At 39.7% G+C, this 15,000-nt stretch overlaps 2 protein-coding genes across 3 annotated transcripts in view; one reads left to right on the top strand and one right to left on the bottom strand.

Moving 5' to 3' along the window:
• The window catches only part of lclat1 (lysocardiolipin acyltransferase 1), a 16,555-nt gene extending 7,690 nt beyond the window's left edge, over positions 1 to 8,865 (top strand). Inside the window, exons 2-7 of one of the 2 annotated variants that reach the window (XM_057328415.1) lie at positions 3,613 to 3,786; positions 3,908 to 4,106; positions 4,691 to 4,837; positions 5,678 to 5,794; positions 7,013 to 7,518; positions 8,530 to 8,865. In XM_057328415.1, coding sequence (XP_057184398.1) covers positions 3,616 to 3,786; positions 3,908 to 4,106; positions 4,691 to 4,837; positions 5,678 to 5,794; positions 7,013 to 7,518; positions 8,530 to 8,640 — 1,251 coding nt within the window. In that variant the 5' untranslated portion in view covers positions 3,613 to 3,615 and the 3' untranslated portion in view covers positions 8,641 to 8,865. Of the gene's footprint in view, positions 1 to 3,612; positions 3,787 to 3,907; positions 4,107 to 4,690; positions 4,838 to 5,677; positions 5,795 to 7,012; positions 7,519 to 8,436 lie in introns of both variants that reach the window. The other variant, XM_057328416.1, reaches the window with a different exon arrangement.
• A 4,517-nt stretch (positions 8,866 to 13,382) lies between these two features.
• slc30a10 (solute carrier family 30 member 10) overlaps positions 13,383 to 15,000 on the bottom strand; it is a 3,121-nt gene continuing 1,503 nt past the window's right edge. The window contains exon 4 of the mRNA XM_057328414.1: positions 13,383 to 15,000. This exon is cut by the window's right edge and continues 11 nt beyond it. Within this exon, the coding sequence (XP_057184397.1) occupies positions 14,575 to 15,000 (426 nt within the window). The 3' untranslated portion in view covers positions 13,383 to 14,574.

Raw genomic sequence — 15,000 nt, forward strand, 5'->3', positions numbered from 1 at the left:
CCTGACTGGAATTTTTCGTGTATGTCATTATTTTGTAAGAAAGAGCACAACTGAGTGGACACTACTTTTTCTAGTATTTTAGACAGGTAAGGGAGATTTGAAATCGGTCTATAGTTTCCTAGTTCATTGGGGTCTAAGTTTGGTTTCTTGATAAGAGGCTTAATGACGGCCAGTTTAAAGGCTCCTGGGACATGGCCTAGATTAATTGACGAGTTGATAATGTTATAAATGGGCTCAATTGCAACGGGTAATAACTCTTTTAATAATTTAGTTGGTATGGGGTCTAATAAGCAAGTTGTAGGTTTAGATGTTGCAATAAGTTTAATTAAATCTTCCTGTTTTATAGGTGAAAAACACTGTAGCCTTTCTTTTGGGGCGATGGTTGGTACTAATTTATAGGACAGACTTGGAGGTTGAGATTTTACTATTTTGTCTCGTATGTTTTCGATTTTCTCTGTAAAAAAATTCATGAAATCATTGCTACCAAGGTGCGGCGGAATACCCAGGTCAGGTGAAGTCTGTTTATTTGTTAGTTTAGCAACTGTACTAAATAAAAACCTTGGATTGTTTTTGTTAGTTTCTATGAGGTTACGGAGGTGCTCGGCCTTTGCTGCTTTTAGTGCCTTTTTATAACAGTTTGCACTCTCTTTCCACGCAATTTTAAAGACCTCTAATTGGGTTTGTTTCCATTTGCGCTCCAGTTTACGTGTTTCTCTTTTAAGGGCGCGAGTGGTGCTATTGTACCATGGTGCTGCGTTTTTCTCATTAATCTTTTTTGACTTCATAGGTGCGACAGCTTCTAATGTATTAGAGAAAATAGTGCCCAATTTGCTGGTCATGTCATCGAGCGATTCTATATTTATTGGTATGGTTATTAAAGGAGTCAGATCTGGCAAACTCTTTGCGAAACTATCTTTAGTAGTTGAGGTAATTGTTCTACCCTGTCGATAACGAGTTAAACGGCTGATTTCTGCAGTGCGCAGTGTACATGTTATAAGATAGTGATCAGTGACATCGTCGCTATGAGGTATAATATCTATATTGGTTAGATCGGCTCCGTGAGATATAATCAAGTCTAGTGTATGATTAAATCGATATTGACGTACAGGGGATCTTTGTACAATGTAAAAACTGGTTCAAATCTGGAGTTTATCAGACTACTTTGTTTTCATGGGAATTAATTCAACTCTTTGAAATAACTTGAGTTGAATGATTTGAATGCAGTAAGATAGCATAGCAACCATTAAATCGACATCAGTTTTGTTCCTACAAAAACCACCATTATTGTGATCAGTGTTTGACTTTTGTTCAATTAATTATTTTCGGGCATGTAATAGTGTTTTAAAAACACTTGTGTACTGAGAAAGACAGAGATGCTTTTACAAAAGTTGGGGTTGTTCTCATGGTAATTGTCTGGCTGTAATCAGATCTAGTAGTTTTAACCATTTTTGATCAGTTGATGACTGTTCTGAGTGATCTGGCATCATAAAGTTTTCTATTTTAACACACAGTTATGGCTGAAGGAAACCTAATTTAACATTACAATAGAAGAGCCAAGAGCTCAGAATAATGGTGATTTTTGCATGTACAAAAGTGATACTGATTCAATGCAATTAACATTGACAAATCATCCATTTTTAACATTGATTTAATCATTACTTACAGAGTTCCACTGGACGTCAATATTAGACAATCGGGAGACGTCATAAAAAGTCTAGAAACACCTTTCACTTTTGGCCCATAAAGGGACGTCTTTTCAATGTCTTTGATATTTTGGATGGGACTCGAGTGGAGTCCAATCCGAACATGTTTGAGAACGAGTCGAGACCGAGTCAAAATGCTCACAAGTCCATGACAAGACCGAGACCATTAAAATAGGGTCTGGAGACCGAGTTCAAGACCGAGTCAGAGTCTCGAGACTTCAACACTGTGTAGATTATTTCTAATAACAACCCAAAGAAATCGAGAAGAACAGTTAATTGGCTAAATTTGGCTAGCTAGAGATTATGCCAGCTACAGCTGAACATTCCATGCCATCCTCCTGCGAGAGCCTGCGGACTGACTGACCATCCCAGCTCCATCTCAGGCAATTCCATCCCCAACCAAGAGCAAAGACGGACTACTTGTCACATTAATGCTAAATTTACAATACTTAGTATTTAATGCTAAACTTATATCACATGACAGCAGTTTGAAGTTATAGCTGCACTCAGTTACATTATGCCATTATTATTTTATAACATTATAACATTCCTCCATTGCCTGATATCGGGCAAAAAAATGGGACCAAATTAGACATAAGTTTCAACAAATGAAACTTCCTAAATCACAATTAATAATCTCTCCCTATTCTTCATAAACATTTACTCTGTAACTTTTAATCAAAGTCAGTGAGTGCAGCTGTGACACGTCAGAGGAGACCTGGCCCTCCCGGCTGAGTCCGGTTTCTCCTGAGGTTTTTTTTCTTCATTTATTCATCATTGGAGTTTGGGTTCCTCGCCACAGGACTGTGTTGGCTTGCTCACCAGGAGACTACATTTATTATTGTTCACCTCATTTGTAAGTTGCTTTGGATAAAAGCGTCTGCTAAATGACTAAATGTAAATGTATTAGATATTATTTACTAGAATGATCTCGCTTGTTCTATAAACACACATTTGTTTTACCTTCTCTGTGTTTTTCAGTTTTTCTTATTTTCTCCTGTAAAGCTGCTTTGGAAAAATGCGCATTGTGAAAAGCACTATATAAATAAAATTGAATTGAATTAAACTTGCCTCTCCAATAACCATTAGATGTCAATGTCCCATACGGTTTCTTTAAATGCGTCAAAACTACAGGACCCATTCAACAAATTGTTTAATTAGTAAAAGTAACACAATAAAATTCAACAAATCGTTTATTGAATACGATTATAATACAATGAAATAATCATGTAAATTAATATTAACATAAATTAAATTAATTATAAATAGTTATTAGAAACGCCAGACCGATAAACAAACACACACCGGAAGTTAATCTCTATAGCAATGTAAACATGGTTTATGGGGACACTGCATGTGTCCTCGTAAGCCAAATCGTTTATAAAACATACTAAATGGTCATTTTTTTGGTTTATTTTTTGATAGTTAGGTTCAGAGGTGGGTTAATGGATAGAATGTAGATGGTTTCAGCGGCAACAACATAAACAAACGTTATGGACCAAACTTAACTTCCAGTAGACCTCCGCAAAGAATCAGTTACTGTTGAGTAGTTTTAATTGAATACGATTAATATACAATATAATATTAAAATCCACTAAATTGATATATTGTAACCAAACACAGACCTGAAGTTTACTTGGGTCCAGCGTGTGCATCCGATGACACATCTATACAGTTTGTAGAGTATAAAAATAATGACACACTTCTGTGCGTGCTTGTGTTGTCTCTTACGCCCAGAAGCGGCCTGCAGGAGGTGGCGCTGTTAACCACAAAACAGACACACGTGCTGATCCTGCAATCTGCAATCTCGCTCATTTTCATCTGTTGAGCGCACAGATCTCACAGTTCTAGTAGTGATGTGATGGTAAAGAAATGTTCATGTGAAGGTTTTTTCTCCTCTGTGTCTCAGGTCATGGCGATGGTGTCTCTGAGAGGTCTCTTCTTCATCATTACTCTGTTCTTGGGCAGTTTCTATGGCAGCGTCTTCATGTTGGGTCCAGTTCTGCCTCTCATGCTGTTGTCCCCTGCATGGTACCGCTGGATTACTGACCGCATTGTGGCCACCTGGCTTACGCTGCCAGTGGTGCGTCTCTCATCTTCATCATCTTCAGCACTGATCAGATCATGCTGGGAAATGGACCTCCTCAAACATTGTTATGAAGGCTTTGTGTTTGGTCCTGATGTCTTTCTGTGTTTCTCGGCAGGCGTTGTTGGAGCTTGTGTTTGGGGTGAAGGTGGTGATAACAGGTGATGGTTTTGTTCCTGGTGAGCGAAGCGTAATAATAATGAACCATCGCACCAGATTGGATTGGATGTTCCTGTGGTGCTGTCTGCTGAGGTTCAGCTACCTGCGTCTGGAGAAGATTTGCCTTAAAGCCGCGCTGAAGGTCGTGCCTGGATTTGGTGAGCTTAAACCTCAGTTTTGGCTGAAAGAATGAATTCACTCCAGTTGTGTTCTGAAGATCACAGTGTTTTTATTTGAAAAGCAAAAAACACGTGCTGTGTAAACTTTTCTGAGGGATGAGACCAAGATTTGTCTTTGAAAATATTTATTTGCTTGCAAGCAGGATCAACTCAAAACAGAGTGACAATCATCTGCATACCATTTTCATACCCCTACTGCTCTCTTCCCCACCAATCAAGTCTCATTTTACATTTTCCCATGTTATGTTTCAGTCTTATCCACAGCTCCAAGGCCGTGCACATCTTCCCTTCTCAATAACACAAGATATCATTCATTCTGGAAGAATTTGTTTTACCAAAACCCTCACATAGGCCTCTGTTCTGCTACATTCAGAAAGATAAATCAGTGAAACACTCCTAGAAAGGCGCTAACAATCTCACACCTGTGTCAATAGAAGAAATGAATACATATTCTTACATTAGTTTGTAAGTCACAAGTTTGCAAAAGCATTAAAATAAAAATTTCCTCCACACACGACACATAACAAAAGTCATAGAAAAAAGCAAAATGACTGTGTGTGCAGGTTGGGCGATGCAGATGGCCTCCTTCATCTTTATCCATCGTCGCTGGGAAGACGACCGTACTCACATGACCAACATGCTGCAGTATTTCTGCCACATCAGAGAACCAGTGCAGCTTCTGCTGTTCCCCGAGGGAACGGACCTCACCGGTGAGACGCGTTTCTGTGATGTTGAACAGTAGAAGACAATCTTAACAACACAAACGAAGCTTTTAACAGCAGGTCAGCTGGCTTCTGAATCTTGTCACAGTACCAGCATTTCACTTTGGTCGCTAGTAAAACTACAATAGAAGTAGCGCTTCTTTACAACATGAGTAGCTTCAGCGAGACCATACTTCCGTTAAAAGCGTATGTGGATTTAAACCTTACTTCACGACTTAACACTCAACTCAAATTTGATTTATTTGACTGTTTTCAATGTTACAAAGCAGCTGTACATGAAACATATTAACTATCAGCAATACATTACATTTATAAAAAAGGAAAGTGTGAAGAGCAAAGTGAATAAATACACTCCTATTCACAGACACGACACACAGAATAAACAGCACACACTCACATGACGCAAAAGGCGACACACACACTTCGCACATTCACAAAACACAGGCACACTCACCAAAAACAAACACTCACACACAATACACAGACACACACATGCACAGAACACAAAACACCTATATGCACACACAGCAGTGTATCACAAAGAAGCACAGAAGATAAAAGAGAAACACAGGTAACATGTTGTACAGACTATAAATTCTTAACCCTATGTGGAGTAATGAATAATTGCTACATCTGATTACATGTTTACCAATCAAATGAATGCGTATTTCTGTGAAGTCATCTTATGTAAGAGCAGCGATGACTTTAGAGAGAGGTGAAGAGCTCTTCAGGAAGATCGTTCAATTCTGAATCTGCATTTGTAATGAAAACGATGCACTACACCTTCCTTCAGCTTCAGTTGCTTTTTTATTTCATTTTTCCACACAGATAACACTCGCGCCAAGAGTGACGAGTTTGCTGAAAGAAACGGCCTTCCCAAATACGAGTTTGTCCTTCACCCGCGGACAACTGGCTTCACCTTCATCGTTGACACTCTGAGGAAAGGTCAGAGATCATCAATGTTTTCATCATTTCAACAGAACAGCAGAACAATTCCAGTCATTTATACTGTATATACACTACCGGTCAAAAGTTTGGGATCACTTGACAAAAATGGTTTTCGTGATTTTAAAAATCTTTTAATCTGAAGGTATGTTTCAATGATTGAGATTACTCATGACGACAAAAATATAATTAACATTTTAGATTATTAGCCAACATATTAATTTCTTTCATTAGGACATTTTTGAAATGGGTTACTTGAACCAAATCATGAATATAAAGCAGCCAATAAGAGTCCAGCATAGATGGAAATTCCGTCAGTACTGTTTAAAAAGCATCCTAGGTTGAGACCTCAAGAAGCTGAATGATAAATGCCAAGACTACGATTTTGCAAAGGGTGTGACTACTGTGAAGATGCTAAAATCTAATGTAGAATTCATTTCTTTATTCTATTATTATTAATATTATTCTAACATGTGGGAAAAACCTAAACTTTTGACCAGTAGCTTTCCTGTGGCTCAGTGGTTAGAGCATGGCGCTAGCAACGCCAAGGTCATGGGTTCCATCTCCCAGGGGATTGCACATACTCAGATACAATGTATAGTATAATGCAATGTAAGTCGCTTTGGATAAAAGGGTCTGCCAAATGCATAAATGTAAATGTAGTGTATATACAATGAAAACAATATGAAAAGACTTAAACGTCAAGTTGCAAGTAAGGAAAATGCGGAGAAAACTTAAAATAGCCAAGCAATAAATAAACTAAAGTTTGCTTTAATTCTAAAGACTGATGTCAGATAGGTCACTTGAAATGAGATTAAATAAAATACACTTTATTGTCCCCCAAAGGGGACATTTGTATTGGACTCAAGGTGTTTACATTGACAAAAACAACAAAATCAACAATACAAAAAATAAAATAAATAACAACACTCAGTCATCATTTAACAGTTTGATTGAAATAGGTATAAAAGACTACTTGCAACGATAATACCTACACATTGGGATTCAGTAATGCAGAAGCAGTTGTTTCTTACTTGTTTTGGTTGTTGGTACATTGTTTGTGAAGTGCTCAAATGTGGAGAGAGATGAAGAGCGGTAAGAAAGACAGAACTTAACTTAACAGAGCTAAACATCACTTCCGTTAGCCTCTTCAAACCGTAACTATTTTTCTTTGTTTTTGATGAACACTAATCGCAGTCATGGTTTTTCTTTATCTAGGTAATAACTTGGATGCTGTCCACGATATTACTGTTGCTTATCCCCAGAACATCCCGCAGACGGAGCGCCACTTAGTGCTGGGCCAGTTCCCACGCGAGATCCACTTTCATGTTCAGCGGTACCCCGTGTCATCCCTGCCTCGATCCACTGCGCAGCTGCAGTCCTGGTGTCAGGAGCGCTGGGCCGAGAAAGAACAGCGACTACGAGACTTTTATCAGGCCGTTCCGCGTGCTTTCGATGCTCCTGAAGCTCGCGTGCCTCCGTGTAAGAGCGAGCTGAGAGTAACGCTTATTAAAGCTGCGTCGCTTCTTTATTGGAGCTCGTTCATCGCTCTCTCTTGTGTGGGACTGTGGCTCTGGGTCCCTTTGCGAATCTTCTTCCTGTTGATGGTGATCTTCTTCCTGGGTCTACAGCGGTTGATGGGTGGGATTGAGATGATGGAATTGGCGTGTCATCGACACTGGAATAGTCTGAGTTCAAAGGAAGGACGGAGCGATGAAACTGAGGTAAAAAAAGAATGAAAAGAGATGCTGGACCCTGGATCAGCACGTGTGTCTGTTTTGTGGTTAACAGCGCCACCTCCTGCAGGCCGAGAGCTGCACCAGAGATGCATAAGGAAATAAGGGGTTCACAAAGTGTCATTTTCATACTGAAACCAATGCACAGCTGCTTGTGCTCTTGTGCTGTTTCTCCAATTACCGTGTGTGTGTGTGTGTGTGTGTGCGCGTGCGTGCGTGTTTAAATGACTAACCCAGCACCCAATGATTTTAGTTTGTGCCACAGCTGCTGTAAACTAACTGTATTGGTGATTGGTGAACTTTCCAATTTACTGTTTTACAAGAAGGGCCAAAAAAATAGTAAAGCACTTTGTTTTTATTCGGATGCCCAATTACAGTCAATAACAACAGTGACTGGAAACGTACATAAAAACAATGCCAGCAAGAAAGCAAGCTGTTATCAAGGCCACAGGAGCCCATACAAAAGATTGTTTTTATGATGTGTGAAGTTTGTTATTTGCCTAAAAAAAACACAATAACATTTTTAGTTTTAAATAAGTTTTTGACAGATTCCTAAAATATTCGTTTTCTTTTTTATTATGACAGGAAGTCTAATACATTTGTTAGGCACTGTATATTTGTTTTAAATGGTATCATTTGTTTTGTTTGTATTTATTAGTTTAATGGTAATGGAATGCAGCCATATCTTATTATATAGGAAAACTGTATCAATACATAGTTGATTCCTGTGGTTTGTGTGTCAAACCTTCGATTGGATTCACATGACAGCAGACCGTTGTTTAGGAGTGAGCTGTTCTGTAGACACGACATGTTTTCTAGGCGTGACTTTAGAGACAATCTACATTTTAAATCAGAATTATTCTTGAGTTATCAATGTGTTTCCAAATCATTTCTTGTTGCTCATAGATTCAACGCTGCAAATTGCCGTCCTGCTGCATGTCTCAGACTCATCTCCAGTTTCTTCTTCTCTCTGTTGTTGTCATTCACGTCCCTCTCTAGTGGAGATTGTTGTCCACCGCAGACTCTTCTAATCAAAATCTCAGATTCTCGACACACCAGAGCAAGCGGCAGTGTCATCACAGCAGTAATACATGTATGGAGGGTCGATGACATCTCTCTCATTCTGCTGGTGGTCATGAAGATTTCAGCTGCTTCTGTGTTATTCTGATGCATTTATTACTTTGACCTGTTCACTGTGCTGTCTGTGTTACCATACGTCCAGATGTTAGAAGAGTTTTGTCTGGTTCACATGTCAACAATCACTCAGGTATATTCAGTCACTGTTGAGTAGATTAATAATCGATACGCTAATAAATCCATCATGCTCCTTTTCAACCATTTGTTCTGTTCTGTTTGCTTGTGAACATTTAATGAAATGTTTTCTTTTTTAAACGAAGCATTACACAGACACAAGAGTCATCACACTCTCATTAAACTCCATAATTGCCTAGTTATCCCATTTTGATGTACGACAGAATTCCAAGTATGATAGCTGTCTATCATCAACACTCAGTGACGATGCTTTTGCCTGTTCAGCATTCACCGTGTGATCATATTTTAAGACGCATAGAATCTTACTTATAATATGAATACAATCTGTTTACAGTAAATAAAAGTCGACACATATTTAATAAAGCCTTTAAATCAAATTTATTGTACAGGGTTGAACACACAGAATAGAAGATATATCCCTGAAATAGAGAAAGTAAAGAAATTAAATACAGACACATACATATGTACACGCATAAATAGGCATAATATATTACAACATAATATAGTATTAGGTCTTACAATTGAGATACTTTAAAGATATTTGCCCAGTTTCAAAGACAAGGCTTGTGGCTAGTCCCAGACTAAAATGAATGTCCGAGTTGTCTTTACTGAAAATAACTTGCCCTGACATATCTGGCTGTAATGTTTTATTTACCTAGTCCTGACTTAAGCTGAGCTTTGTTTGTGAAACCAGGCCATTATCAACACGTCAAGAGAATTTAAAATAATATCACAGATTACACCAATAACATGACTTCACAATTTCAGTAAGACTATTCTGCCCTACAAAGGCAAAGTGCAGTAACAACGCAAACACTGAAACAGAGAACAATGCCTTTAAAGTTGTCAAATCAGCCAACCATTGCAGCCAGTTACTTCTATTTTGACACTCTTGTTTCTCAAAAACGGGACAAAACAGAACCACAAAGCCTATTTCAATAAGCCATTACTCAATTTTGGCTAAATGTGTAGTTACTGCGCTTTGCCTTTGTAGGGCAGTATTATGTATAATATTAAGACTAATATTCCAGTATAAAGCCCTAATCCTGATGGCAGCAAGCTCCTGGTGAGCAAGACCAACAGTGGCAAGGAGCCAAAACTCCAATTATGTATATAAATGGAGAAAAACCTTGGGAGAAACCAGATCTCACATGGACTGAACACACTGATGCAGTGCTAAAGAAGCACACCAGAGCCTCTTTTTTCTCAGGCGCCTGAGGAAGTTTGGGATGAGCCAAAAAATCCTCAGAACCTTTTATACCTGCCCAGCTGAGAGCATTCTAACTGGCTAGCGTAACCGCCTGGTATGGAAACAGCACCGCCGACAACCACAAAGCACTGCAGAGAGTTGTGGGAGATGAGCTTCCCTCTCTCCTGGACATCTACACCAGGCGGTGTTTGAGGAAAGCCAGCAGGATCATCAGTGATTCCAGCCACCCGAATCACAGACTGCTCTCCTTGCTGCCTTCGGGCAGACGATACCGGAGCATCCGGTCCTGCACAAACCGGCTGAAGGACAGCTTTTTCCCTCAGGCTATTAGACTGCTCAACATCAGAAACTGATACACTCCACACGCTCACACTTCTTTTTACCATGCACTACAGTTTCATGGACTATAATGCGTCATGCATTGCACCTCATGCAATAACCATCCATTACCAAACTTACATACCTATATCTGTACTATATGGTTGATCCATTATACATACACGTTCATGTGTACACCTGCATATTTCACGTGTATGTTCAACGTCTAATGTGTATATCTTGTGTATATTGTGTATATACTGTCCATATGTACATAATGTACATTGTCTTTTTTGTACAGTTAGTCTATTTATACTTTGCACTGTCGTCTGCACTACATACATACTGTCACTTAAGTCTGTAAAGTCATACAGTTGTCCGTCCAACTGCATTCTACTTTGTATGGAGTACGCAGCCAAGACGTTCACTCACCACACGTGGTGATGTGATAAATAAAAGTGAGTTGAGTTGAGAATCGAGCAGGAGAGCTAGTTCTCCTATTCTGACATGTTTTGGGTCAACGAAAAAGATTTTCTGAGTTAATTCAATGGCTGGGGTTGTCCGTTTCTGACCGAAACATGGGTTAAACATTTTGCAGGTGAAGAACAAGATTAAGTGAAGCCCAGAACTTTGCTACAAATTTAAAATAATGATGAAATAATCTAAAATAAATCAATTACAATTTAGCGCATTTGTCTCATAAAAAGTGACATTTTACATTTGGCAGATGCTTTTATCCAAAGCGACGTACATTACATTATACTATACATTTGTTTCTAAGTATGAGAAATCCCTGGGATCGAACCCGTGACCTTGCCGTTGCTAGCGTCTGCTCTAACCCAATGTTACATTTGTCCCTAACTAACCCTGACTTGTGCAGATACACAGTATGGAACATACACACACAAAAGAAATGACAAATGCATACTATATTTAAAGAAAACAAAATGACTAGAAATGTTATATTCAGTTTAATGTAGTTGTATTCCTGTATTTGTATCCAATTCCATTGTGCTCTACAGAACAAAAAGAAGAACAGAACAAAAAAAGACCTAAAAGCATTTGAAATTTTTGATTTGATACCTTTATTATTCCTGTTGCTTTATGTGTTACTAAACGTTTCCAGAAAAGTATGTCAACATGTCAAAAAATCCACTGAATCAATCTTATGCAAGCATATTTACTGAATAAATGAACACACTCATCCACGTGATGCGTCTGGCATATGATCCACTAACATGACATGTTCCTCTGAGTATGTTTTACTTGAAAACATTATACCAGACAGTTTTGTTTGTTTTATTCATTCTTAACATGATTCCAGCATCATATTCATGACAAACCAGTTTATCCATAAACAAGTCTGTTCTATACACAAGTTGGGGGGACAATTTGGAAAACCTATCCAGCATGTCTTTGGGCTGTGGGAGGAAACCCACGCTGACACAGGGAGAACATGCAAACTCCACATAGAAAGGCTTCCCGTGAGCCCCGGCTCAAGGGGGACCAGGGTGGGCTTTTTGCCCACCTTATCAGAAGCTTTGCCCACCCTGCCTCCACCCAGAGCCGTTGAGAGAGAGGATCCGTGAACCGCCGTTGCTGTGAAAAAACTGTTCCATCGCAGTGAACGGACTTGGTGCGACTCTCTCAGCGACTCTGCGTCAGAGTCCAGCACGGGTCCTGTTGGATAAACCCACACCCGCAGTAATTAAAAGAACACCCGACCCGAAATCCAACAGCAGCACTAATTTAATTCCGTACCCGACCCTACCCTTTTGACAAAAACCCACATTACATTACATATTATTTCCCGACCCGAACCCCAAATCACACATGAATAATTATTACACCCGTTCAGCGGCGTAACTTTGTTTTGAAAAGTGGTGGGGACAAAAACATTTAATACTTTAATAAATTGTTTCTGTCTCTTTGGGAATATTTATCATATATAGTGGCCGGTCCGTCCATTGCATACGCTTTTTGACTCCAGCTCTCACAGTAGGCTATGTGGTCCCCAACCTGTCATTTGGGAAGGTCACTTGCTGTTGCGGTGCATTCCACTTAAAACCCGTTTATTCCTATGACTAAAAATGTCACTTGTGGGTTGGTTTATGCGTTTTTGTGCTGGACACTGGATGCACAAGCAAGCGCTGCGAACGCGGATAATATTAATACTAGATGTAAGAATAATTCAAAAAGTTAAATAGTTCTTTTTTAAATCGTTCATTTATAGTAAATAATTTGACGGCCACCTTTCATCTCATATCTCCCGTCCCAGCCAGAGTTCAAACCAGGGACCTTCAGGCTGTGAGGCAACAGTATAACCCACCCAGCCACTATACCAGACAGGCTTGACTTCAGTGCTCTTAACTGTGTCTAATATTCTATAGTTAAGGGTTGCTTCAAGTGTTTGGAGTGGTTAAAAATCAGATTATTTCCCCTGTGAATAAATTACTTTCATTAAGGGGCTGTGTCCACCGAGGCGTTTCTGCCAGTGTTGTATCAAAATCCTACTCCCCGTGAGATTACGAAGTATAATCTCACGGGGATAACAGATAATCTCCCGTTTTCCCCTACGAAGGTTAGGGTTAGGATTAGGTGTGGGGCGGGATTTAGAGATAGGGACCAATCACAAAGCAGTATCCTAAGTGAATGAACCAACCAGAAGTAGGGGAGTCGTAATCTCACGGGGAGTCGAATTTTGGTACAACACTGGCATACGGCGTGTTTTTTCAGTTGTTTCCAATGGAAATGCTGCGTTTTTTGAACACGCGAGCAGGTGGCGTTTTACCTCCATACAAAAAAGGACTAACCCCTCCCCCAAGCCAACCCTTACACCTAAATTACCCCAACCCAAACACAACACGAGGGTAGCAAAATTCTATGGGTAGCATAAATTGACAGAACACTCCCGGGCGACAAGAGTTGAAAAACGCTCAATTTAGGACAGAACGCTCAGCCTGCAGCTCCTCAGTGGACACACACAGCCCCTAAGAGTCAGACATTGTTTTTTACATTTCAACATTTATAAATAGCCACTCCATAAATCATGTGCATCTCAACGTTTATTTACAAAAATTAAGGGCTAACTTTTTTTATTACAGTATAGAATACAGTTTGATTGTCTCTCACCACACACACACACATGCATAAATGCCCTGAATCATTAAAAAAATCACAGTTACTAAGAATGAAACAAATGATGAATAATTAGGATCATAAATACATGATCAGGTGAATCCTTCATAAACATTTGCATGTCTCTTTTATCCAAAATAAAAATGTTTCTAAATGTTCTCAGATTTCTGTAATAGATTAGGTTTTAATTCAAAGGATTAGATGAATTACAGTAAATAGAATTTCAGGAGGAAAAGTGCTTCATAGTCACAGTGTCACGATACAAAAGGTTTTGATAACTCTAGACTATTTTCTCAAAGCAAATGTAACTTGCACTCTAGTATATCATAAATAGTTTATCCTGCAGGGCTTCAGACGTTAATGCCCAAGACCAACTCAATTTATTATGTGGTGGAAGAGCTTCCGTAATAAATCTGTGATAGCAACAAATCAGATCTTACTATCATGTTGGTTTTTGTTTTCTAATGTGTTTTAACCAGAATATAAAAATGAATCACAAATGAAATACTGTGTCTTGATTCTAAAACATCCTACATGTAAACATGTAACATTCTGAAAAAATCTTAAAGAAGTAGTTAAACACATGATAAAGAAAGAAAGCAACAAAAGGCAGTCCCATTCTTTACAAGCTCTGGATTACATTTAGAAGTGAAAACCAGGCCCTCGTGTTCTCTTCATTACTCTGAAGCTGTTTGTTCCGATCATGTGCTGCTTTTAATGTTCACATGTTTTGTAATAACAGTAATACACACACACACGCACGCACGCACGCACGCACGCACACACACACACACACACACACACACACACACAATTTCTGTGTGCTTGACAACCGGAGAGAAAGTTAATGAGCGATCTGCAGAGAATTCATCTCTCAGACAGCCATATTTAAACCGACTGAATCTAGTCCCATTTATTCAGATGTGGAACGTCAGCTTTGGTTGTGAAGCACTAGAGCTAGCGGCACTGGAGGTTAAAGGCCTAAAGTGCATCAGACAGCAAGAGGCACACTTAATAAATACAGCATTATAGATCCACGTGCATCACCTGAGTGAGATCTTGAAAACCTTAAGAAGGCGTGTGGAACGCTCCTGAAGATTTTCACTTTAAAACTTAGTGCACGCGCCGTGTGCATTTGTCCTCTCTTTCGGTCTTAACAGCGTGTTGCTGCCGTCAAGCATGTCAACACTTACGTCCCCAGAGGGTGACGCCGGGTTTCCGTGCAGAACAGACGCAGAGGAGGCTCCCGCAGGACAGCGCGACAGTTTCACGCAGGACGAGGACAGACAGGGGGAGTCGCAGTGGCCTCCGTCCGGCTCTCCGTCAACATGCTCAAACTGGACGGTCACGCTGTGGACACCTGCGTAATGAAACACCTCTCGGATCTCTCGGTGAAGACTGGATATTCCTGTTCTCCAGGACGGCTGGTGGAGGTCAGCAGACACTTTGACATGCAGGGTGGCCACATTCCGTCCTTTAGTCAACTCCCACACGTGGAGCTCGTGAACGCTCACAACCCTGCTGAGTTTGCA

The sequence above is a fragment of the Triplophysa rosa genome, unplaced genomic scaffold, assembly GCF_024868665.1.
Source record: "Triplophysa rosa unplaced genomic scaffold, Trosa_1v2 scaffold46_ERROPOS99417, whole genome shotgun sequence".
NCBI classification, from domain to species: domain Eukaryota; kingdom Metazoa; phylum Chordata; class Actinopteri; order Cypriniformes; family Nemacheilidae; genus Triplophysa; species Triplophysa rosa.